Genomic DNA, 27869 nt, shown 5'->3' on the forward strand with positions numbered 1-27869 from the left:
AATGCTTTACAGCAATAACAAAATGCGTGACTTAAACAGATACAATTATCTTGGTTCTAGTTTGAACACAGAGAAGCCTTTGATCAATGCTTCTTCAATGTGCTGTGAATCCACAGGTTTTCAGGATTCAAACATGGTATGAAAGGCATTGCGCCCTATTGTGAGTAAATATTATATTATTGCTTTTCAAGCTGCAGTCTAAAAACAAAAGATAAAAGCTGTGTAACAAAAGCTAGATTCCTTAAAATAGATGATCTTTTTTTGACTAAAGTATCATCACCATTCACAGTGAATTAATTTGCTATTCCATAAATTAAGCTGCAGACAGAAAGCCAAAGTAACATGAAGTCTCCTTCATTTACTTGTTTTATGTGCCGCTGAGATTGAGACATTGCATTCATAATCTAACACACACAGCAAGGTTTGGTGTTCTACAGTCAGCACCTTTTACACTGCAAACCATCCAGCAACAAGGGACTAAAACCACTATCATTAGGACTCAAATCAGAAGGCTACAATTGTTCTTTAAAACCTAAACTCAGCATTTATTTTTTAGCACCTAAACTCAGCCTTTGTTTCTGATCACACCCCTAAAGACAGAACACCTGGTGAGAAACACTAGACACTCAAAAGCTTAGTCCATATTGTGCAGGGATGGATGTCAGTCTATATTTCTGCATTTTGTTTTCCCCTCAAATAAAAATGCTAAATCAATTTATGATATTTACAGTTCATAAGAGATTACATGTTAAACTGCAAAAGAAACCCTGAACAAACCTGTAAAGTTTTGAAGTTTAAAGTGCTCAGTGACAATTTAAATGCAGTCTGAGAACAACACACTTACTAAGGAGGCAGCCTCCAAAACCCAAAATTTCAAGAAGAGATGTCTCCATCTCTCTTATGCAAGACATTTTTACTACAATCCCAGAAGTACATAGACCATAATATGATCATTACATATTTAAGTAACTAAACCAAAACTTTAATGAAGATATTCCTGTAAAGAACAAAGAGGGAACACTTGACGATATCCCCCAAAGAAGGTTAAATATAGGAGAAGCAGCTCAGTCCTTTATAGCATTTCCAAGCATTGGTGTAACAGATCACAACCTCTTACACTGTAATCATCTTTGCAGCTATATAATACAAAATAAACAGCCACACTTTGCTAGTTCGAACTTTCTTTTTCTCTTGGACATTTAGAATTTATGAAAGAACACAAAGACCAAAGAAAAGCAAATATAAGTAGGATGCAAAACAAACAAGAAAGTTTTCCTGTAGCGCTCGCCAGTAATGACCATTTCTACCTGAAAAAGACCAGCACTTCAATAGCTGAGACTAACATTTAGTTTCTTTTTAACTTTGACCCATAACTTGAAGTCAAAGCTTAGATTTTCAGTCTAAAACTTAAAGCAAATTATCTCTGGCACGGAAGCCATCCATCACTGACTGAGCTGAAGCCCATGGTCAGGAGGAATGTCTTGTTAGGTGACAGCCATGACATGACACCCTGCAACGCCCAACGCCACTGGGACAGCTGTGGGCATTGGCCCTTAGCTCAGTCATGGCTGGCACACTCGGACCTGTGTGGGAGTGGGGCCCCACCAGGGACCCAGGGTGAGACAGATCCTCTGCAACCTCTACAATCCTCAGGCCACCTCAAAACCACCTCTCAGGCTCACCACACAGCTGCAGAAATGCTACTGTCATGGTACGGGAGGAAATGGAAACTCATGATCAGGAGGAGGGCAAGGATGGTGAAACCAGGGCTTTTCAACAGCTGACTTATTTTCCACTGGTTAGTTTGCAGCCTGTACACTTGATCATTTTTATCTGTCTTCTTGAAGCAAGAGAATAATAGAATCACAGACTAGCTCAGGTGAGAAGAGAGCTTTAAAGATCAGTTAGTCACCCCCCCTGCCATGGGCAGGAACATCTTTCACCAGACCAAGCTGCTCAAAGCCCCATCCCATCTGGCTCTGAACACTTCCAGGGATGGTGTATCCACAACTTCTCTGGGCAACCTGCTCCAGTGCCTCATTACCTTCACAAAAAAGAATTATTTCCATAAGGAAGAAGTCCAATCTAATTCTATCCTCTTTCCACTCAAAACCACTGCCTCTTGTTCTAGCACTACAGGCCTCAGTAAGAAGTCTCTCTCTGTCTCTTGTTAAGCCCCCTTTACATATTGAGAGGCTGCAATAAGGCTTCCCCAGAGCCTTCTCCGCTCCATGCTGAACAATCCCTCTCTCTTAATTGTTTGATCCCATTGTGGACACAGTTATATGTCATAAAGTGTCTTCAGCTACTTATTCAGTTAGTAATATTAATTACATTATATCACTGCCTCCACAGGAGAATATTAGTATCATTAAAATGCCTTAACTTATGTGTAGATAAGGTTTAAGCTAAGTATTCTGCATGATACACAACTCCAATAAAACAAGCAAACACCAGGAAGCTGCCCACTTGATGGTTGCTGGCCAAGGGCTGCTTTTCATCAGATACAGAAAAGAAACTGAGGGTCTCCATTTTAAAACCACTTAAAATTCTTCAGTGAATCAGTAGTTCTCTGGAGTCATGCAACTAGTAAAGTCAACATAAACTACATATTTAGCCAGAAAGCCTTACAATGTACACAGGAAGATCAAAGATATTTTCAATGTATCACTCTCAGCTGTAGGCAGAGTAGACAACAAAGCAAATTCAGTAATAGTTGTTGTTTTGGGTTGGTTTTTTTTTTTTTTTTGTAAATGCTCTGCATAAATTCCTTGACTTCAAGCACAAATTTCTGTGACTCTTAATTTAGTCTTAAAATCCTATCAGACTGAAAGTACAGTATATACGCACAGTAATAGCCATGTAGAATTCCTTCAAAAAGAAGAAGATTCAAAAATTGGCATAAAAGTTGAATAACTCATCTCAAATATGATTAATATAAAAATATAATTACAGCAAAATTGACTTAGTAAAATATTTGCAAAACAAAACCCAACAAACAAAACACAAGTCTGCATATGCTCCCTTGCCTTAATACCCTGATTTTACAAGATATTTATGCTCATAACTTTGAACCTTTAAGTAGTTCCACTGACTTAACAGGGATTACTCATCTGCTTAAAGTTAGGCAGTTGCTTAAATACCTTGTGAAATATGAATCTAAATTCAGATCTGATAAATTCAAAGTAGCAGCAGCCAAAGCAACACCTCATTACAGTGTTAAGACCATGCTGCTTTCTTTTAGCAAGTGATTTTACTTGCATACTGGTGCTGGAGGCAACAACGCACTACCTGCTGGAGTGCCCCTGTGATTACACACTGCTGCTACAAGGAAGCAAAAACTGGTTTTGCTATCAAATGTGAAACCAGAAAAAGAAGATAAATATGATTAACAACAAGCCTTCTTTTAAAGTTCATACAGGTTTCTATGCATGTCTCTCTTCATCAAGCACTTCTTCCCCTCCCAACACTATTTTGCTTTCACATGGTGATTCATTCTGTCCAAGGTCTGTCTTTTAAGGCTATTCTGAAAACAAGATCTGTTTCACATCTCAGAAATGTACATTAACAGCTAGACTGGTAATTGCCACCCGATATCCCTTCCCTGAATCACTGAAAAGCTGATCTACAGAACATAAAACCTCTTCAGAAACTAGTGACACATGAAAACTGGACTCTGCAGGAAAATGGAACTGACATAAAATCATATTTGAGGATACTTTACCACAATAGATTATATTCCACTGTATGTGAATCTGAATAAGACAGGTGGATGCCATCTTAAAAAATTGCTACAGGAGACTGAAAGGCTTGGAGAATAGAAGGGGAGAAATAAGAGGTAGAGACCTGGAGTTTAATAAAAGGAACTCAGGAGACTTGTAAAAAAAACCAAACAACCCCATGTCTTGCACTTTTGTCAGGACACATTCCTCAGCACTCCAACCAAAGAGGTCCGAGGAGACTTAGCTGCAGAAACTGCTGAAGAAGCTTAAGGTGATCTTCAGTATCCTCTGTACCTACTGTATTGCTGATATTCACACAGGAGGCTAAAGAACAACTAGATAATGTAGAAAAGTAAATTTAAAAGTTTTTTTAAAAAGCAGGAATTGTTCAAACAGTGAAATATGATAGATAGTCTCTGCTTTAAAAGATGAGTTATTTACCTGCTGAGACTGGGGCCAGCATGACAGATAAAAGGAGCTGCAAACTAAGGGCAAGGGTATCATTTTTATAACCTGCTTTTTATTCAAAAGAAGAAGAAAAAAACAAACAAAAAACCCAAAACAAAACAAAAATCCCCCACAAAACCCTGAAATAAAACCCAGCAAAACAGAGACAAAGCAATCAAAAAAATAATGACAAAAACTCTACTACCATAATGAGGGGAGTCAGGCTGGTGACAAGAGTGAAGGAAAAGGACTACTCTTGGAATAAAATCAAATGAGATTGATGTGAAACAGTTCAACTGATTGTCAGCTAAGGAAGAAGAAAATTCAGATTACTTTTATTTACTGTCAAAATTCTGTTGTCTTCAGATATGAGAAAACATTTTAAGCAGTACTTATATGACAGAAATTAGTATCTTAAATGCTGAAGTTGCTTCTTAAAATAAGATATGATCCTAAAATCAATCAGATACTATTTTACTAAGCATATTAGGTACAATCAAATGGCTTTATAGCTCCTTGGACATCTGGCATATAAAGGAATGTTTATTCCCAATGGTCTTTACACTTGTCTAACACAAGCTTTTTAAATTAAGCATGTGCAAATCAGAACTTACTTGCCTGTACACATTATGAACACATCTGTAACATACATGACCATTACCCTTTCCAAGAAACTTAACATGGATTGCAAACAACAGGAGAACTTACACTTCAACGACCATGTAAAACAACTGTTCCAAATTACTGTTATGTTGTAAATAAAAAACTGAATTAATGTTTTCCAAAGTGCTAGAAACACAAGACTCAAATCCCCAATAGAGATATCCACTTAAGATTTACATGAATACAACTTCTGTTTCATCTTCATGCTATAATCACAGTTTTTCATCTCCTCTGGACATTCACAAAATCTCCATCCAATCATTGTAAGATAGTATGATAAAAGTCATACTTGGTAGAAAACTAAGCTTTTGTAAAATAACTTGTCATCACCTTCCCAAGTACTAAAACCATTTCAAAACCCAGATTAAAACTTCATGCAATGGTTACATCTTCCAAATATCTGGAATTCTTTTAATGAATTACAGATGCATTTATAACTTGCCTTCAAATTGTAAAAAACAGAATCTCTAACATACCACAACTTAGGAATCTTTGAAGTATATACTGTGAGAAATGATAGAAAGATAACAGATAAAGTATTCCAAGTATATATTTGCATATAAAATAGATCAGGATAACATTATACTAAATTATACAGTATTATTAAAGCAAAAGATCTATTACTTTTTTCAGCTACCAGCCCAGCTAGCTTGACATGGGAAACAAATATCAATCTGCATTTCATCCTTCCTTGTTCTCATTCCTAGAACCTAGAATAAAGTTTCCTTGACAAAGCTCAGTAGAAGCTATAACACTTGTTGCTTTCAGTGGCTTTTCAAGGTATTTATAACTGACTGTGCTTTTGGAAGTAATTAGACCTTCATTTGCAATTAGAATTTTTAGTATTTATTTCAAAGAAACAACCTCTTTACTAAAACTTCTAAATACTAAAACTGTAAATTAAGTTCTCGCTTATTTAATCTAATCTGCTTTGGAAGAAATGCAGAGCAGATCCACTGTATGACCACTAAGCCATTTTAATTTGTCCATGTCAGTGTAGAATCACTGAAGAGTTTCAGGATGTTAATTTAGTTTTGCCGTACAAGTATTCGGCATAACACTTAGAATCAACAAAACAACTGTAGTAAAATATTGTTTTTAACCTGAGTCTCGTGGCACTTCATGCAAGTATAGCATTATTTTAATGACTTGTTTTACAAATAGATAATGCAAGTTTTTTACCCTTGTCAGGGTGTTCTAGTAGGTCTTTCCAGTGGAAGACCAATCAGAAAGATTTGGAACAACCTAAAAGTTAATACATTTAAATGATGAGCATATATCTAAGTGCAGGATTCCCAAGGTGAGGTGATGAACTACCTATAAAACATGAGAGAGTAAAAATAATAGCCTCACTAGGTCTGCAACCTGTTTGCATTGTTTATGTCATATTTTTTGTGGCAAAAACTCAACAGAAGTACCTGTAGACTGTACTGTTTGTGCAATTTGGACACTTAGTATATGTGAGACATTTTTGTTAATGAAATGCCTGTTCCAAAATAATATTGCATTTCAGAGTATGCTGTCATTTGAATTTTTCTTAAAAGGAAAAGCCTTTTAAATTTGCTATTACAACAAACAGAAGTAGCTTCTATGTAGGAATAGGTATCAAACCTTTATCAGCTCAAAAAAATAATTTCAAATATTCTGCTCTTTCTTCCGATACCACCACTAATGACCAGTGAAGGTCTCAGTGTTTTGCAGTGCCCCTTAGACGCTTAAAGTCAGTCTGTACCAGCTGTGAGTTTTATGTGGATACCCAGTTACCAGAACATCTAATTGTCCTCAGCGGAAGAACCTTGTGTAACAAATCAACATCAAAAAGAGCAATTTAGTGTCTTTATTGCTCAAGGGTTGCAAACTACTTCTACTTGTGGAAATAAACAGTGCTCACAGCAGTTTAGTCTGTCTTTAGGACTGTATATTCAGTTGGTTTTGCAATAAGATTTTATGACCTTAAAAAACTAACTGCATGTTCAGCTTTGGCATAATTCTGGCCCTTGATGACTTCAATAGTTTACATATAACCTGGTCTGGTGAGTGTGCATGTCCCATGAAAACTATTGTTGTGATATTCGTCCTAAACAGTAAAACCCTGGATGTGACAAAGTTACCATGAGCTAGAGCCAGATTTTCAGACTAGATTTTCTAGAACTGCTTATAGAATTACCAAAGTGGACTAGCAGATTTTCCTTTGTGCACCCATTTCCTGGGAAAACACAATTTTTTTGTCCTTTTCCTTTTCTCAGGTAAAGATAAGGAGTATGTGTTGCTTGGTGACAGAAAAAAAAATCAATTTGAGAAAAGGATGAAGAAAAGGGAAAAAGAATATCTCAAAAGCAAGGTGCAAAACAATGATGGACATTGTGTCAGGTTAATAAGTATACTTCTAATAAGGGGCATGGCAACATCACTAGAATATCCACTTTAAAAATCATAGCAACCTAACAGCAAAAAGAGGAGAACAAGCTGAGAAACAGAACACTCCCTAAGATTAATCAGTTAGAACTTTGGAGGCAACTGACACAATCTGACTGCTTCCACTTTCCATTTAGCTTTGAACAGACTGAAGTCTCAAACTGTAGATCTACTTATATAGTTATACATTTAGATAAATATGTATCTAAATTATGTAACATGCAGTCTCCACTTTTGTAATTTTATACACACAGTATGGAAAAGGAAAAATTATTTTCCCACAGAAAAGTGAAAAAGTGAAAGATGTTTAAACTGTTTGAAAATCAAAGGAATCACTCTAAACACAGTTTACAAAGAGATAGAAATCTTCTACATTAAAAGAAAAATTACATGCACTCACTTTAAGAATTTGAATCTGCCCTAAACACACCTGCAGTGTGCCTGCCTAGACAGACCTTTGCCACAAAACCCACTTCCAAAAAATTTAAAGTTTCTAAAAGATTTGGGTTTTCTCTTTGAATAGGAAATATATCAAAAGAAAAGAAATACAAAACTAATCTTCTAGACAAAGAACAGGAAGAAAACTGTCACGTTCTGTGGTTTACATTTATAACAGGACCCTATCTAGAGATTAGAATAGTTTCAAATCTATTGTAGTCGAGGATATGATGTCATCATTTAAAGGACGCGGATAATTTAGTCCACAATATCTATTCATACCAACAAAAGAAAGCAAAACGAGTATGCAGAACTCTTGCATATCCCACTCTCCTGGACATTTCTCTTTTGCAAGGGTTCTTACTCATCCATGTAAAAGTATGTGGAGTTTTTTTCCCAAAACCATCTGCTAGTTTAACTTTTGTGAAAACACAAGTGAGTTCCATTAGATACACACATCAGACTGATAGATTTTTTCTCTCTAAACAATTTTCAGTGAAGCTTATTTTAAAAATACTGAATATGATACTTAACACACTCTATTCACATGACTTTACAGCATTATTCATTACTGATTAATGAAAAACATGGCAATTTGCTAAAGAAAAGCTGAAGAGACTATCAGGTTAGCCAAAAATAAAATAACAATCAAGACAAAATATTCAAAGACAATTAATTAGTCTTCTTACCTTGTTCTTTTATCTGACGAATTTGCTTCACAGTTTCTTTCAAGATTGCACATTTGTCAGGTTTAAAGTTAAAGTTGTCAATATCATTAAAATTTGCAAAAATCAGCTCTGCAAGTTCTTCAATGTATTTATTCTCTTGCTCACGATTGCGTTTCTCAGTGCTTCTTTTTGGGCTGAAAGAGGAGTTTATAAAAATTCTGTCTTTAATGTCAGTTTACTTGTCCTCTGGCCAGCTCAGAGGTGATTTTAAAAGGTTTGACAGTAGTTTAACAAAAACACCTCTCTCACTACCAGTATGTAATTTAAGAGTTTCTCACACAGAAACGTTTCCTCTGGAACAAGGAAAGGAGCATTAGAAAAGATGTTACTGGTTTTTTTTTCCAGCAGTCATGTTTTTGTTTCAAAAAAGGATTGGGATTAGAAATTGAAAACACAAGATTATTTGGGGGGGGAGGAGGGGGGTCAGGATTTGAATATTTACAAGTATCCCTCCCACACAGCATTGAGAATCCAAAGAGTATTATATAGTGATTGTGTATGAGAAAATAAAACAACTTAAATAGTTACACTGAGCAATCCATACTCCCTGCCTCCTTGTGAATTTATGGCAGTCTTAAGAAAAGATGAATGAGTGGTTATGCTTTAAAATGCATTTGTGTTGGTAGCTGTAAAGCTGGAAAATATTTTCAAGACCTAGATTATAATGTACAGCAGAGGTGGTAAAAAAAAAAACCTCAGATTGACAAAATGAGTGACTGAAGACTTCTTGCAGTGAATGCCAAAAACCATTTTTACATCTCTCCTAAACTGTCACCAAAATTCTGCATTTTGGCACAAAGCTGGATTCGAAAATAAACAAACAAACAACAATAAAAGAGCATAGTTCTCATCCCCACCCCAAGCCCTCAACAACACAGAATTGCTGCAATAAAGTAGTTTGGCACTGACTTCTCTTTGCAAGAATGTTGTTTGTCATCTTTTAACTGAAAAACAGCAGCACATGTAACATTTTTTTAACTCATTTTCTCAATATTTCCAGAAATAAATGGTCTAACCTGGGTCCAACTTGATCGGGATCCTTGCGCTTTCTTGACTCTGCTCTGGATGGGTCAGAGGTATTTTCTCCCATCCCACTCATCTTGAACACATATCAGCAACTAAAAGGAAGAAAGTGCAAGAAAGGGTTATGGTGGAAGAGTGTTGAGTTCTCAGTTCATATTTACAAGTTTCACATTCCATGCACAGGTAAGGTTTTACTTGGCAAATCTATCATTCGAAATAGAGCTTGTTTGAAAGGCACCAATAAAAATACTGTGCTTATGACCCAACAAAATGCTACACAAAACTCCTTGAGAAGAAAATTTGTGGTGAGCAAGTAAAGCATTGTAATCTCATTGTTACCAGTTACATAAGAATTGATAAGTATCTTTTGTGCCTGAGTTGCTGAATTTTCTTGGCAAATCTGCAAGGTTGAAAGATGAAAGACAAAGAAAAGCCACAGTGCCATACAACAAGAAAAACTCAACAGAACTGAAATACATGAAATAAAGCATGTGTCCCAGCTACATGAAAAGGTAGCACATGCAGCTTTAGTTAAAAATCAGAAGATAATGCCTGCAAAAGTACAAAACTATAGAAAAAGAACATCTGTCAGCACTAGAAATTGCTGAGGAACTGATAAATATTTGTACATATAATCTACCTCATAAGGAGAATAACTTGTCAAGCTAATGTAGTAAAATAACAAAAGCTTATAATTTGTGCAATAAACAGCCTGTGGAAATCCTGCCCTGCTCCCAACTCTTGGTTTCCCTATGCTGTGTAGAAGCACATGAAACTCAGATTACACATTTCTCAACAAGCACCAATATTCTGGAGGCAGAAATCACCAAAGGACATAAGGAGATGATGTAAATGATCAAAAATTCATAGAAGATGGAGCAGTCCCGGCTCAGCATCTGCTAGTTGCTGCCAGTTTTGTGAGGATGATGTTAGAGAGGTGTTGCTAGACATTTCAGAGAGCTCCTGTAGTGTTTGGGATTAGCACAAAAATAAGCATGAGGGGCCTGAAGGAGGTGAGTGTGTCCAAAAGGTGATTCATACCATACTAAAATAAGAGTTGGAGCCTGTAATTGTATGACCGCTTCATTTTGGCATAAAGTGGAAATCAGGTATCAAAACAAGGGAGTTCACCACCTCCTTCAAGCCCTCCATTTCTGTCCCACCAGTTCCTTTCCCTCTGCTGACCTGGTCAGCCATGCACTGAACCTAATAAGGGAATTGCTAGGGGTTAAAGACACAGTCCTCTTCCCTTTTTCTTTTTGACATTTTTTAAAATCTAGCTGCCAGCCTGTGTGGTGGTGATCAGATGTTCACATTGGAAATCTTGGTTTTCCCAATGAGCCAACTGAGTGAAGATATTGCAGGTATCAACAGAAACAGCCCAAAGACTAAGGTCTGAGCAGTTGATGCTGAGAAAGGCTACTCACTGAAACCTGAGCAAGCAAACAACGAGATGGAGCCGTCCCAGATTCAGAACTGACCACCACCTAACATTTCCCTAAATTAAAAGAAAATAAAAATTTCTTTTTGCTGAAAGTATTTTTTCACAGAATATTCTGAGTTGGAAGGGACCCACATGGATCACTGAGTCCAACCCTTGAATGAATGGCCCATACTGGGACCAAACCCACATCTCCTTGGTGTTACTAACCCCATGCTCTCACCAACTGAGCTGATCTCAGCAGTTTTTTAATCAGTTTGAGCAGAGAGTGGAGTCATTTCCTTTTTTCTCAATACTGTTCAAGTTTCATGAGAAAGACTGTATCATGCCTGTAACATATAGCTTCCATCTGGTCTTTGACATGAATGGTACCAGACTGTATTCGAAAGACCCCTGCATTATCTTTTTCTCTACTGAGTCTATACATGCATATGCGTATCTACATACACACTGCTATTATTTTGAGAAGATCCCACTGTAAGCAGAGCCAGAAAGTCCTGTGGCAGAGCAGACACAACTCTCCAAGGGAAGATGCACCATTACAAGTTCCACCACTCTGTCCTGGCTGCAGAGCCCCCAGTGGCCCCACAGGGCACTGGCAGAGCCACAGCAGCGCCAGCCACCCGGCAGAGCACAAGACACCGACTGCAGTCTCCAGCATGGTCTGACACCCTGCTGCTGACACCCTGACCCTGACACCAGCTGCTCCCCTACAGCTGTCTGTCCTCACTGACTCCTAGCCCCAGCAGACATACACATCTGAATTTATCCAAGCACAGGAGTACCAATATACATTCATAGATGAGGAGCTAAGCACTTCCTTGAAACTATGCAATTTCAAAAGAATCACAAATAAGAACTCCAAGGAAGGTGCAAGATACTATTAAGGAAACTGAAAATATTTAAACAGAACCTTTGTCAGTGGAGAGCTGGAACTGTCCTTGCAGCTCTGTTTCTATGACTAAATTCTTCACTGACCAAGGTGAGAAAAAATCATCAGCATGATGAAAGCTGTACATTCCCAAGATCTGATCTCTGATCCAGACTCAGATGGTGAGTTGATCTTCTAAAGTTCAGAAGAACAATTAGGCTGGGGAATCCCTTTATTTCTTATGCTTCCCAAGTAATACCCGAGAAATGTAAATCAGTCATTTTTCTTGAGAAAAGTAAGCACAACAATTCACAAATACTGTCAAACCCTCAACTGTCATCTTCTCACTCTCCTTCCCTCCCAAGCAGTAAGAGGGTAAGAATTTATGGTGGACACCATCCTCCAAAACCCTCTCCTCCTCAAGAAAGCATACAGAAACTGTTACTGACAGCTCTCCTACCTACTCTGTCAGACCTACTTCAAAAGGAAGTTTTATTTTTGTGGGAAGCAAAGTTTCACCAGCGGCTCCACAAATGCATAAATCAATTATTCCTGCATTCACACACTAATGCTGTTCTGTAGGAATCCCACTAGGTCCACTATCAGCCTTTGGAGGACATATTAAAACTAATCTCCCACCACAAACTTTATTCTTCTGTATTAAGGGGAACAAAAGCAGTATCATAATTACAAAACTAGCACCTTCTTCTCTTTTTTTTAAACAAAGCAAATAGTACTAAACAAATAATATATGTATTTATTTTGTTTGCACTTACAGGCCATTACATCTTTTTTCTCAGCAGCATTATCAGTTTATTCTTAGAATGAATAAACCCATGTCTTTCTCACTCATAATAATTTATTTCTGGAAATCTACCACCTACTACCATGTTTGCTTTCTGTTCTCCTTTATGTCTTAATTAAAAATCCTGTTCTAGACCTCAAAGATTTTTATAGGCCATTTTCTTGTCTTGTAGGTGACTGTGCTTCAGAGCAGAATTTAAAATCCAGATATGGGTGTTCTGGAAAGTGGAGAGCTAGACAGATGATATTGAAGCAGAATTTAAAATCCAGAGATGGGTGTTCTTGAAAGTGGAGAGCTAGACAGATGATACTGAAGCAATCTAAAAAATCTCAAAGGCTAAAATGAAAGGCACTCATCCGTACCTAGCACACAGTACTAAAAACAAAAGGATGCGCCCCCAAACCCTTGTCTCCCTAGGTATTTAGGGTCTGACTGGGATAGCTAAGAGCTCAGGGATTCTTCTGGAATTCAGAAACTAAATTCTGTTCTCGAGTTTGCAGAAATGAGGAAGAATCAACTTATAGAAGGTGTGGATAGACTTTTCTGTAACATCATCCTACCAACTAAAACAGCCAGAACCTGGGCAATGGAGACGGAGTTTCCTCTTCAGAGAGAGCTGCCATGCCTGTATTTCCAGCATGCAGGACAGCCTCCTGGGTGCTAGGCCACCTTCCTGCCAAAGCTGGATGTTTATGAAGCACAGAGGGCTTTGGCTGATTAACTCTTGCAGTGCAGAGTCTTTAGGGGTGTGGTCCATACCACTAAACTCAGGAGAGTAAGCAATTCAAGCACTGTCTGGAGACACAAGGATTGAGGTTTATTTAACTCCCTTAGGCTGAGGAGGGTAGCAAAGCTCCATCTCCCACTTCTCAGCAATGACTCTTAAAGAGTCAAAGAGGCAAGCACTCTTCCAGTTTCCTCATGTCTTTTGAAAAGAAAGCAGCTGTTTCACATATTTTTCCATGAGCTAATTCACAATCAAGACCAATGCATACCACTAGATGAAGAACTTGAGAAGTTTTGGGTACTTCTACAAATTGAATGTGGCACAAGCAAGAAGCTAAAAACACATTTTTCTTAAGAAAGTCCTTCTGGGCACATATAGTACCAAGGAACAGGTTCCTGGGAAATTTCCAAGCAAGAAACAGAAAATGTCATAAATTTTTATTGAGTTGATAGATGAATTTTAGACACAGAAATAAACATCTGTGAGTCAAAGCAGCTAAACTGTATATTATACTTTTTGGTTTCTGCCTTAACTTCCTCAATACATATTAGTTTATCTGCATCAAAATGTCTGGGTATTTAACTATTACCAACAGTTTTATACTACACAAACATTCATAACATGATATCATTCAATATTTTAACAGGAGAACTTAAGAAACTTTAATGAACTTTTAGATATTCCTAGGTTCCTGAGCAACTCATAGAACTTCTCAGCTCAAAATACAGAAGTCCCACATTTGAAGTCTAATTTTTTCCAGGAAACATGACAATTCAAAACTAAAGACACTATGAGTAGAATGATAAATCAAAGACTCAAAGTTTTACTCCAGTAAACTTCCCCTTAAGGGAACTACCTTAGATTAGAAAGCAGTATTTATCCTGCTCCACTGATATTTTTATACATCTCTACAGCAATTTTCAGAAAGAAAAAAGATAAAGAAATTAAACCATTCGATGCATTCAATGCTTTAGATGTAGTGGAAATGTAATATCAGCTCTATCATATAAAAATGCAAAAATCAAGAAAATGTTGGTAAGGGTTATTTTAGCAAGGTACAGAAAAATGATTAACCAAATTGGGAATTAGTAAAAACAAAACCAGCAGTAATCACTGCTTTGAGGAGAGAGATATAAAGAAATGCTTGAAAATGAAAAAAAAACCAAACTCATCATGACAGGTCAGATACTGAATTAAATAAGTTTTATTTTAAAAGAAATTGTCTTACAAAGTTGAATTTGAATGCATGTCTCACAGAATTAATTGTCATGCAAGACCAGGCACTCCCTTTTTTATTGTGTAAGTTGTTTGAGAGCTGTATTGCACTCCAAAATACAAACATAGTATCACACTGTGGAATTGGTATCTTGCCTTCAGTGGTGGTACCACATTCTTCTACTCTACATTATGTTTTTTTCCATGTGTCCTATCCCAACAAAACACCAGAACTACAACAATAAGTAAGAACTGAACTTCTAATGCTGACTAAGACGCTACTCAAGCTTTAATTCCACTGGGCATAAATGAGCAATAGAGCCATGGAAATATAAAAACACTCACGGTAGCATTTTACTACAAGGAAGGAGATAATTAGACAATCAGATATATTATTACTAAAAATATCCAAAGAACTAATTTTACTCTCCCACTGATGACCCATACCAACAGGACATATCAGGTAACTTAATACTTTTTTCCAATTTATATTTAACACCCAAAGTGCATTTTCCGTCTCTTTCCATTTCATTAGCAGAGGTCAAAGCATGCAAAATACTTGCAAAAAACTCCCACTGGCTAATAATTCCAATTGTTAAATGTAAATCACAAACACTGAAAAATTAAATTTAAAAACTTTAGGATAGTACATATTAGTAACCACATTAATTGACAACTAACTAGTTTCTACTAGATGTGAGAGACTGAAACAACAGAGCCTGAAATATGCCTAAATTATTTTTTCTTTTGTTTTGTTTTGTTTTTGTTGTTATCAGCAATAAAACAATAGTCTCTGCTCTCGTCATGACGGCACATCCTCCTTTACATCCTCCACCAGCAACTGCTAAAGCTGGGGTACATAGAGAGGCTTAACCTAATTATAAAGCAATAGTAAACATCCATCTTTCAAATGGGAAAGAAAAGCAGAGGCACCATGAAGTGGGAGACAGGAAAATATCTAGCACAAATCACTTGTGTGAATTTTTACATCTCCTCAACTCCTCAAATGTCACGAAGGAAGATGGCATGCAGAGCAAGCCTTCCAACACTGATCCTCAGCACGAGTGAATTCAGTTAATCATCCAGAGTCAATGTAGAAGAAGATAATGTGCATTTTATCTCTTATCAGAGCAGGCCATCTTCCAAACAAGGCCTGTTAAACTGTCAGATTTATTATAAGCCTAACAAATGCAGCTAAAGAATAAGTGAGGATTACACCTTCAAAGCTGCTATTTCAACCTGAAAAGTAGCAAACAAAAGGTAAAGTACCATATAGTGGACAATCAGGTAGCAGTACTGTACTACCACCCTTCCAGCCCACCAACATATGAAACTAGTGAATCTACAACTGATGCATATTGAAGAGATTTGCTAAAGTCAGTGGTTTACTGAGTAACAAACAGGAAAATACTGTTTAGTGACCAAAACTATATTGCAAGTCAGTGAGAAGTTTGGCAAAAAATTTTCTCTAACAGCTAATTTGAAAAAAACAGCTTATAATTCTGTGGTTGTTTACTCAAACATACAGCCATTAAAGTTCATCCTTTTTTCCTGTGAAGCTGCCATGACTAGAAAGCTTTCTATCTCAGTTTCAAAATTAGAAAAGTACTCTGTGTAACATTAATTCTGGTAGAAGCCAGAGGAAAGTTGGAAGTCACATGCAAATTCTGATTCTTCACATTTTTTCCTGCTTATGAACTCTTTTTTCACTGGCTTCATTTCAGCACTGGAAAACATTGAACATTGATACATACTGCAATCTGCAACCTTTTCAGCAAAGGCAATGCTTGCTAGCCACTTTCCCAGACCTCCAAAGGAAATCGCTGTCAGAGGCAGGATAAGATACTAGATCAGAGAGGGGGGGCCACTGGAGCCTGAAGCCAACCTTTCCTTGGTCAGCCACAGCAGCTCAGGAGGAACTTTTACCTCCCAGCACATTGCACCTGTCAGAGTCCCAGGCAGGGAATGGAGCCTGCCCACCCCACGTGCCGCAGCACCCTGGGAGAGCTCGGCCTTTTCACAAGCAACCTCGCTCAGCACAGGAGTTCCCACAAATCCACACAGATGTGAATAAGGGTTTCAAAGTGAATTAAAAAAAAACAAGAGGTGAAAATCCAGGGAAATACAAAGAAAAAAAGACTGCATTGTCTAGTAAAATAACATTTAAGCAAGAGATCCACTAATAAGAAGTGTGACAGAAAAGAAAGGTAAGAAATACATTAAACCATCCTCCTGAATCCCTGGTATAAGTAAGCCACATGCTCTACAACCAACTTACGTATTCCTGTCCTTCACCACTGGAGTGGTGTTTGGGGTTCACACCTGGAACCCCCAACAAAACAATGCCAATCTGTCAAAAAAACAAGATGTCCAATACCTTGGTTGGTGATGGAAACTTCAGATTAAAAACATAAACTAATTTATTTAAAGGTATGCTTCTTTCTTGAAACAGCACTACCACCTTTACTATAGATGAAACTGTCTAAAACCTTTGCCACCCTACAACAATCACATAGGATAAAGCTAAAGGGAAAACAGAGTTTCTACAAGGAAGGTGATAGAAGCAAGATGAAAGACTCTAGTCACCTTTAAAGGATTTGTACTAAAATCTGACATGCACCTGTAGCCTCTTCTGTATTTTCTATTCTTTCTATTTTAAAGGCAGTCTATTACAGGTAACGTTAAAACTAGATTTACGGCAGTATTTAGCAAACTCTGTTCTTCAACTCCGCAAACTAGAACTAAGAAAAGAAACATAATTTACTTGGAAATGCCATTGAGTCCATGTATAAAAACTGAAAACTGGCTCCAACACCTACTACTCACATTTTTAAGCTGAAGGCTCCTTCCTCAATCTTTTCCCTCACTCCTGTGTAATGGCTTTAGAGTGGTGTATTAGACAGCAAGAAGACGACATATTCCATTTGCAGCCTGAAAGCCAATAATGCTCATGAATTTTTTACCTGACAGACACTTCAAGATGCCACGGGGAAGATCATCTAATAAACACATTAGGCTGCAAATGGGCAGCAGCAGCAGCTCTTTAACACATGCTGTAACAATCAAATAAATGGCTAACATTAATGTTCAGTGTTACAGACTGGGATTTAATACCACTTTTCTGTAAAATCCACCTACATCTTGATGGAGAAAGAGGTTTTTCTCAGCTGCTCAAACCCACAGGTTTAAGAAACCCCCAGTTCTGCTTGAGACTTTGCCAAAACCCCTCCAGACTGACCCCAGCTCTGTAGGCTGGCTCCTACCTTCTGTATTCCCATAGGCTAAGGCTCTTAACAGAGCCACTCACTCAGCTGCTTATGGATTAGGCTACGTCAGCACCTCTAATATGCCCAGGAATAGCAAAACCAGGCTCTAATAAAACAACAGGGAAAAAAATATCTGAAGAAGAAAGTACCTTTTTCTTTTTTTTCCTTAATATACAACAGGTTTGCTTGATTTCTACTTTTAAAGAGGAAAAGATCAAAACGTCATCAAAGAGGAGACAGGTGTTACTACTGAAAAAAAAACCTTCAAGACTCTGTATTGTAATTTCAGGTCTGGGATTCTATTTCTCTAGTTATCAAGATTGTTTGTGATTCTTAATACTCAAGGACAAAAAAAATGCGGGTTAGTAACACTAAAACTTCCTTTTAAGCACCAAATTAAAGAAAAAATACAAGGCCAGAATATATTCATACATATATCAGTCACTCTTACATCCTTTTGTTTGTATAAAGTAGGAAGCTAAGTTAAAAAACCAAACCAAACCAAAAGTTATTTGAAATCAATTTAGCCTTGTATGATGCATTTATTAAGTATTAAACTTTGGCTGCAAAAAATTCTAAATCTGCAAACATTTTCCCTGGAAAAGGAGTCCAAATTCCTACGTAAGTTGGTTATTTAATTTAAATTTTTCTCTTGTAGTTCACAATTATTAACAATTTATGAGACTGATTTTGAAGCCTATTATTCATATTTACTGTGATTTAAAATAAAACTTTGTGAATAGCATAGATGATAAATGAAGCAAATCTAACAACACAGAAAAGGATAATATTATGGGAATCTTTGTATTTAAACAGCTTTCATTTCCAGTTGATGATACTTCTGGAACAGTGAGTTAAGCATATTTTGACTCCTACTGAATCTTCTCTGCCAATCTCAGTTTCCAAACCGTTATTTGTCCACTTAAATTCTCACACCAACTTCCTCTCCAGAAACCACCAAAGAGCAAGGAGAAAATCGGACTCAAGGGAGAGGAAAAATGGAGCAACTCTCACAAGCGTAAGACACTGTGGAAAAACTCAAATCCATGAACATTTTCTAATCTCATAACTGACACAAATGTACACATTAGTTACAACACCAGAAAGCTTATACAGTTTGGTGAGATTTTCAAGATGCCGATCTTAGCAATGAGAAAAATATGACCAATCACATAAACAAAGGTGTTTACACATCTCTGTTATGTGGGCTTCCCTACATTAGGATTTCATTTCACTCCAGTTAACTGCCTGTCAAACACCAGTCTGTTGGCATCAGATAAAATATATTCCATTGATAAAAAGCTCAGGAAACATGGTTCTGTATAGGTAAAAAGTAGAAAGTAGAGGGCAAGCCAGACAGAAACACAGTGTGTTTCCACACAAGGTGCATACAGTAACACGTAGAGTTATAGGATCTGCACACACAGATATGACACCTATCATATTTGAATTTGAGTTCCTTCATTTATCAATCTGAGTTTCAATTACTTCACACAGCTAGAGAGGTGTTGGTCCTCCTGTCCACTCAGACCAGCTTAGCATGTCTGCACAGTGAGGTGCAGTGTGATGTGCAACCCAGGCTTCAGCAGAAGATCCTTATGTTGTATGCCACCTTTCATATCTCCAACCTGGGCATTAAAACAATGTTCCTTCAGCCCCAGAGTATATACATACTGTTACTAATATCACATAATCTTATTGAAACTTTTGTTGCACTTCCATAACTCCAACTGTATGTGTCTTCTCTGGTGCCTCATCAAAAATTGAACTCATGTTTTTAATTTTCACATACCCACAGCACCGAGAGGTTTTATCTTTCTTTTCTACTTAACCACCCATGACTAGGAAGCATGTTGAAATTTCAGGCCATTATTTAGAATGCCAAGTACTGAATTAAAACTCTGAACTGCAGACAGTGCACCTACACATTATCTATAATATCTCTATACATGATGAAAGAATAATCCACTGCATGCATATGTACAAGATACATACTCCAGACCTCCTTCTATAATACTGAGATGCTTTCATAAGCATACATTTCATCTAACAGTGTATAATAATAAATTTTCAAATTAAGAATCAAGAATTCAAGCTGCTTTGTTCCTGAAGGTTGCAAATTAACAACAGTCTGAAGTAAAACATATTATACTCAAGTTAAACAAATGGTAGTACCCAGCTCCACAAATGGCCACAGTCATGGTAACTTTAACAGCTGTCTGTGAGGTGAATTGGACTTCACTTTGATGTCCTCTGTACCTCCAGAAGTTCAGAATGCTGCACCACTTCCTTAAATTGTATACCAAAATATCCTGTTCAGTACAGTGCCCAGTACAGTTTACCCATCTTCTCTGCCTCTGAAATGCATTTAGAGTGCCAGTCCTGGAAAACTCAGTGTTCTCCTCAGCCTATGATGGCCTGCTGGACCCTGGTCCCAGAGGGTGCCTGCCTAGTGGCAAGGATGTGGTTCCGGATGTTGTGGGAGAGACCAGATGGAGAGCTTGGCCTCTATTCCCATTCCCTATTTGTATGAACAGGTAGATTCCCCCAGCAGGTGCTTCCTGCTGATACTGCTACGCATGCCAGTGTCATCCATTTACACTGGCGCAGCAGTGGAAGAGTTGGGGAGTAGAAAAAGCTTTTTTCTTATTAAAGTTTGAGGAGCAACCAATTTAATACATGCTTTTTGAGAGAATACAGCTACACGCATGAATGATTATATTTGTATCACCTCCCAGCATGCAGAATGTTGGGAGGTAGTAGTAGTTTGGTACTTGAAATAAATATATGCTAGATGGACATTAGACTTTTGGCAAAGCTAATGTGAGTGCTAACTACACACATTGTTACTAAGCTTAAAAATTAAAGCCACCAAATTATGTCAGAGCCACACACGTCTTGCCAACACTTACAAAGTATGATTAACTTGATGTTTTTAATACATCCATTGGTTCAAAAATTGGTCTGTGAACATGAATAACAGTTACTTACAACTTCAAATTTCATGTCCATCTTCGCTTTATTTGCTTTAGTAAAAAATTGCAACCAGCAATAACAGAAGAAGATGAAAGTATAATTGTCATTTTAAAGCACTTAAAAGCATTAAACTCATAAAAAAGTTGTTGCTTCACTTGGTCAAGTGCCAAGAAATAAAATCTGACGAACACCAGCTTTGTAGTCATGTGTGTCTATATGTATATACACACACATATATATGAATCCAGGCTGTGACCAAATAAAATATTCATAGAAATGGCTATATGAGTCAACCAAAATAAACTTTTAGTTTGTGACTAGTCTGTCATGGAAGCTAATAGCAGGTATCTTGGAAGAAGGTACAAGGCAGCTGTAGATGATCCTTCCCCCCGTACCTGCCCTCTGTCTCTGACAATCAGTGGTACAAGCTTAGCTGCAGTGTAGCTGTGCCTCCTCCTCCCTCTGAACCTATCTTCAGTGATGCCTAATTCCATCTTAAATCCATATATACCTTTAGCCTCCACAATGCTTACAGGCAACACCCTACAAGCTTTACAACAGCTCTCTACAAGCTCTCCAAAGCAGAAATGGCACTGTAAAAAAACGGAACAGTTCTATGGGGACGCTATGACTCAACTGAAATAAATCAGAATTTTATCACTGACTTCAATGAAGCTTTGATTCTCCTCCTAGTCTACTATAAGAAGATATCAAACTGTAATTTCTCTCTTTTGTAGGTCATAATTCACTCCACAGGCCTGAAAAGGCTATGCTTGTATCCTGTGGTCCAAAGAAAACAAGGTTACTCTACTATTAAAGCTGAATGATAATTATGAGCCATTTTATTCTCTTTGTAAAAATAAACTGGAATTAATTTTTGTTAATAATGAAACAGTTTCTGGTAAAGAATCACAAGTGCAAAGAAAGAATCAATGTCTACTCCAAGTATTTTTAATTTTGGATTGTAATGGAATATAATCACTAAAGAGAGGAACACCCACTACATTCATAGAAGGAGCTGACCAGAAGTCTGCAATACACAGCCTCAAAGCAAAAAATAACACACATTTATAACTACTTGGACTGAATACCTGGCAAAACTTCAGGAAAAGGACCAAAAATAATTTTATTCCAAGCAGTTCTAACAGAAGTTTCTTCATGAGGATCTTGTGTAACTCAATCACAACAGCCTATGCTATCAGGAATGGAAAATCACAGCAGTACAGCATCCTGATGAAGTTTGTTTAGGGGCAGCGTGCATAGGAGAAAATTAAATAGAAGCAGCAAAGAGGTATTCAGGTACAACACACACTGCAAATGAAATGCATTTATTATAAAACTTTGGGTTGAGTCTTCATTCACAATTTTTGTCCAATTCCTGTACAGACCCCTATGCTCTGTATGCTCACCACACAGCCAGCCCTCCCCAGGGCCCCACAGTGCACCTTCAGCTATCAGGGCAACCACGCAGGGATCAGCCTTGCTCCCGGGTACTGAGACCAGCCACTCCTGAAACACCAGGCTATCACATCCTACACCTCACCTACAGAGACCAAAGCTTTACCTGCCAATCATAATTTTTAGTCCAATTCAGGCATCCTTCTAGGCCTGCCACGGATGAACATAAGCAGCAAGAGAAGCTAAGGAGGAATGCAGGCAGTAAAATGACTCCATCGGATTTCCTCACAAGTACAGTGATTATCAACTTACAAACACCCTTCTCATTTACTCAGCTCCAACAGCTTGGCTTGTAGATCCAGTCCTCAGTCCTTAACTCAGCTTTCTTACTACAATTATGAGGCTATTATGTATTAATGTGCTAACAAACTTATTCTACTTAATAAAGTAGATTCTGAGAATCAAGGTTGTTTTCACACCTTCCCTCATTCTTTTCTATGACCAGCCCAAATAAATAAATAAATAAAATGTCATTATAAAATGTAACCAGACAGTTGACTTCTCAATGACACTTATTATTAAAAATTGTTCTAAGAACTCTGGAGTGAAAAAAACCCAAACATTTCAAAGCACACCTCTAGTTCACACCTGTCAAGGAGGGTTTTTTCCTTACAATATTGGTACATTTTGCAATGCAGTCACCTTCCCTCCTTCCTTGCACGAGAAATTCCCCTTACAGAGATAACAACAAAATGGGGAAAAGAAAAAAAAGAGAGCCATGTGTTTTGAACACTACCAGTGTAACCCTGTTGACTACAGAAGAATACACAATTTTGGAAAGTGGACAAACAAAATTACTCTGGTCAAAGATAGTTTTATATATACTAGATAAAATAATTCTGTAAGAAACTGCTTACGAAAGAAAACATCCCAACTTGAGTTTGCGAGAACACAGAGCCACCTGAAGAACACAGTCTACACAAAAGGTTGATTTTGTTCCAATTTCCCCCCCTTAATACATCCTAAAAGGCATCAGTGAAATCAAAATGACTACACAAGCAGCAAAAAATTATTTTTCTACAAAACATACGTGCCAACATATCAGAAAGCACTACTCAGGCCCCACTATCTTGTTAAATCTTCTGTAATGAAATAAAGGAAGAAAACACAAGAAGCAGAGAGGAAGTTTCATTGTTCTTGTGGCTTCGACATTTGGTGCCGTGAACGTGACAAGCTCTCAAGCCTCCACTCCACAGCACTGCCTGCCCCAGGCCTCTGTACCAAAATGTTACCATGCTGCAATTAAAATAATCAAACTGAGACAAAAGAGAACAAGCAAATAAATAGCGCAAACTTGTTTACGTTTCTGGCTCTGCCCTCACAGTATGAAATAAAGTCTCTTCAAACACCAACTACATTAATTTGAAAAACAATAATATTTTCCTTTCTCCCTCCTATCTCAAAGTAGCATGAGTTTTTCAAAGTTCTAAATAAAATAAACTAAGGCATTTCCTGTATGTATTTAGTTAATTATTAAACCGATTCTAAGCGTGATAGTCACCACCACTATTTCAGTATGAATCTGGGAAAACACACTTTTAACAAACTGCCAGTGCACTGCAGTAATGACTGATCATATGCATCCTCTCAACCCTGCCCTTAACTTTGGAGGCAAATTTCTATAGAAATGACAACCAGCACTCCTATACAAATCCAAACACTTAACTTTAGCCTCTTTTTTTTGTGCTCCAGGATTAGTATGACTGCTGTGATTTAAGGAGAAATGCTGGGCTTAATGCTGTGTACGACAGGAAAATAAAGTCAACAAGCCTGCAATAACTTCCCAATGAGGGGGGACAGCATACTGTCTTCACTTTACTACAAGTAACTACCAATAACCTTTTTGAGGGGGATATTATTAGTTAATTAATCTGCAATATTAAATGCTGTCCTCCCAAGGTTAAAAGAAAGGTAAATACTGCTGAGATATTTAATGACATCATCATGCATAACCATGAGATAAATACGAGGTCTGAAGATTAACTGAATGTCATTCTGTTTACGTGAGCATGTACTTGTAAAGAAAACTATTAAGATTAGAGAATAGAGAAAGTTATATAACACCTACCAGTATTTCACTGTGTTTTGTCTACTCAAGCTCCTGGTCAGAAAGAGAAGGCTTTATTGCAAAAATGTCTCACTCTGACATACTTTGTACTTTTTTCATGTGCATATAAATTACTGAATATTGAATAGTAATTACTGCAATGAAAAAGACACTCTCAGGCTCCACCTCCTCTTGACAGTGGGAAAATATAGATGGGTTTGTGTATTATTCTGGATGCCAGAAAACTTGCTTACAAAAATATTTCCTGTGCACTAAGATATATTTAGCCTCATAAACCCATAAAACTGTCACAAGCAACCACAAGTACACCTGTAGCCATTAAAACGGGGGAGGGGAACAACAGAAACTGCAACTCGAATTTACATTATTTCTTTGCAATTCTTGATTAGAAACATTATCTTTAAACTGTTTTTCTGTAACAGAAATAAACTGTTCCTCCCACTCCCCCAAACCAAGACCCCCTAGCCCCCCTGCACCCCCAACATCCAGACACCCATGATGCACACAGGAGCACACATATGCAAAGAGAAAGCACTAACAATGAAGTCACAGCACTTCAGAAACACACCTTGTCATCTTCCAGCCCTTGCAGATGAAGGCAGATCTTATTAGTTTTTCTCCATCTTCAGATCAAGATGTAGATAAATCCCCCACTCATCACACTGTTTTTTTATTAAACACAGGAGGGGAAAAAAAAGAAAAAAAGAAAAAAAAAAAAAAGAAAAAAAAGCCCTCCAGACGATTACCAGTAAATTTACAGCTTTAAAAATATCAGCTCTCCATTATCCCAAACCTGTGTTATGTCTTGATGTAAACCAAAGCACATGCTGAGTGAGGACGTGCGCACACAGCAGCTTATCATCTCTGTCATCTGCTTCTAATGACAGCTGACAAACTGGCCACGCTAATCCTTCCCTAACTGCTGATCAGAGAGATCCCCCTTTGACAATCCAGCATGGTGGAGTACTCGAAAATTCCTCCTGCTTCTGTTCTGTTGCTGCTCTAAAAAGCAGTTTCCTTTTCATTGAGATAATAGCCTTTTCTGCAGTCACGTGGCACCCGGGCTACATTAGCAGAGCTTGATGATAACAGAGTAACTCCCCTCCCTCCCTTCTGCTGGTTTTAAGTGTACGACTCCTGGAGAAACCCAAACCCAGCACACTTGAAATCATTTTGCATCTTCCTCTATCGAAGAGCAAATTCTGCTGTCGACGTGGAAGAGGAATATAAGGGCTCTCTCTACTTCCTGCACCAAAACTAATTAGCAAATACATTTTTAAGCAGTGCCTTTGTTGGGGCATACACATTGGTCATAAACATGTCATATGAGGCTAAACTGAATATTAAGCATGCTTAATACTGAGTATCTGGCAAGCTAGAATTATTTTTCTCTCCCAAGAGTACTTTAAGTTTTTGCCTGTAATTTTAGTTCTGTTGCAATAAATACTCTTCTCTCAGCAACAACCTATGATTCAAATCTCCCCAGCACACAACTCTCCTGTAAATACAAAAAAGCACAAATAACAAATGATCCACACTACAAACTCCAGTGTCAGTGCTTCTATATATTAAGTGACATCATTTATCTTGCTTTAACTCAGTACCACGACAAATATCTTATGTATTTTTTTAAACACACTGTCGACTGGGGAAATCTACCCAAGCTTTAGCTTCACAGTTCCCTCCTAAATGCCAAACCCCAGGCGGGTTTGCACCTCACTACCCAGAAGTTTTCCTGCTTGTAAAAGGCAAAGTACATAGACAAGCATAATGCTCTGTCCTGCCCTCACTGAAGTAGTTCACAGACTACAGAACAAGCCTTTCCTCTTCTGCATTAGCACCATTTCCCTATTACCTCAGCACACAGCATAAACATCCCCAATTTATTTCCCCCAGCTCTGTCCTGCTCTGACAGCACTGAGCAGTGCACCTGGGCACAGACCAGCATAGCCTTACCCAGACACTTCATTGTCGGGATTTGCAATTTAAGAAAGCTGTGGATGAAGCACTGTAAAATAATTGTCAAGCCCACTTTTGCAGCTTTGTACCTGCTCTTTTCCTATATGATCCAGAAACAGAATTATCTCCCTTTGCTTTAGGGTAGATATTAGAAAAAAAAGTCCTTCCCTCCAAGGGTGGTTGGGCACAGGCTCCTCAATGACGTGGTCACAGCACTGAGCCTGACAGAGCTCAGGGAGTGTTTGGACAATGCTCTCAAGCAGAGGGTGTGACTTAGGGATGGTGCTGTGCAGGGCCAGGAGTTGGACTTGATGATTCTTGCGGGTCCTTCCCTGTAATTCCTTCTATTTCCATCTCATCCCATTACACCACTTCATTCTCCTTAAAGACAGCATTGATCATTAACTTATGGTTTCTCCAGGAAACTGGAAAACAGTTTTAGAGACTGTGGCTGTACTCACAGGAAAATAAAATTGAAATTGTGAAGAAATAGTGGCTGTCCTGTGCATACAATTTTTGCCAATGCTGCCTCATCACCCCTTCTATTTACCCCTCTCCCTAAAGACAGCTGTACTCAGGAAGGCAGCCCTGCCCAAAGCTCTGGGGAAACCTGCTCCAACACTGTGATCAACATCATGAGCTCAGGCCCAACCTTTCTGCAGCAGAGCAGCTGAAAATGAAATGGGAACGAGGCCCCTTCTGGAGCACCGTGAATCCTATTTTCTATTCTCCTCTTTTCCATGCTACAGAGGGAATCTATGAGAAAGATCCTCAGTCCAGGAAGAAATAATCTGGTTTCATAAGGAGAATACATTCAGCAGAAAAACATATTCACGGTAAATTGAGTGGGTTTATTTTTCCCAGGCCTTTCTCAGTATGTCCCTCCTTCTCAAAGCACTACACTGTACAGGGTAAGCAAAATGAACACTATTTGGAGTTACATACAACTTTTACCCCAACAGAACAGGAATTGCTTTGCAATCTTAATTTTATCTCATTTGCATTTTCCATATGAATTCCTTATTTAAAGAAGATGTGCATCAAGCATACTGGGCAAATGGGAAAATGATATTAATAGGATAAAACCTGAAGGGAGAGCATCTCTGATATTCAAGAAAATATATTAACAGACCAGAAGGAAAATGAATTTTCACAAGAATGTTCACATACAAAACACTTCACTTGTGAAGTACAAATCTAAGGAAAACATAAAAAGTGGGAGCAAGCATCCCAGTCAGATACCATAGCTAAAACTACCTCACTAATATTTACAGGAATCATAAAATGAGAAATTTAAATTCAAAATAATATGGTGAGTACAAACACAATAACCACAGTGTTAAAGAAAGAGTTATGTGTAAGTAAAAAGGAGGTAACAGAAAAGAGTCATTGTAGCAATAAAACAGGAGATGAAGGCTGAAAAAGCAGTGAAAGTACACAGATGTTGTTAAAAAGATTGCATAGTGAAGAACAGTATACAGATAAAACTAATGGAGAAGTGGAAACATTCCACTGCAGTGTACAGACTAATTCTAGACAAAAAGGGAAAGGAGAAATGAGTGAAAGAATACTCCTGACAGAAAACCCTGCTCTGAGTGGGAATAAGGGAACATGCAACAGCAAGAAGAATAGGCTCTTTGGCTTTAT

At 37.8% G+C, this 27869-nt stretch overlaps 1 protein-coding gene across 1 annotated transcript in view; it reads right to left on the reverse strand.

Annotated features, from left to right (window-relative positions):
• NCOA2 (nuclear receptor coactivator 2) overlaps nucleotides 1-27869 on the reverse strand; it is a 184682-nt gene that overhangs the window by 61550 nt on the left and 95263 nt on the right. The window contains 2 exon segments of the mRNA XM_030967515.1: nucleotides 8375-8547; nucleotides 9430-9531. Coding sequence (XP_030823375.1) covers nucleotides 8375-8547; nucleotides 9430-9512 — 256 coding nt within the window. The 5' untranslated portion in view covers nucleotides 9513-9531.

This window comes from Camarhynchus parvulus, chromosome 2 (genome assembly GCF_901933205.1).
Source record: "Camarhynchus parvulus chromosome 2, STF_HiC, whole genome shotgun sequence".
In the NCBI taxonomy this organism is placed as follows: domain Eukaryota; kingdom Metazoa; phylum Chordata; class Aves; order Passeriformes; family Thraupidae; genus Camarhynchus; species Camarhynchus parvulus.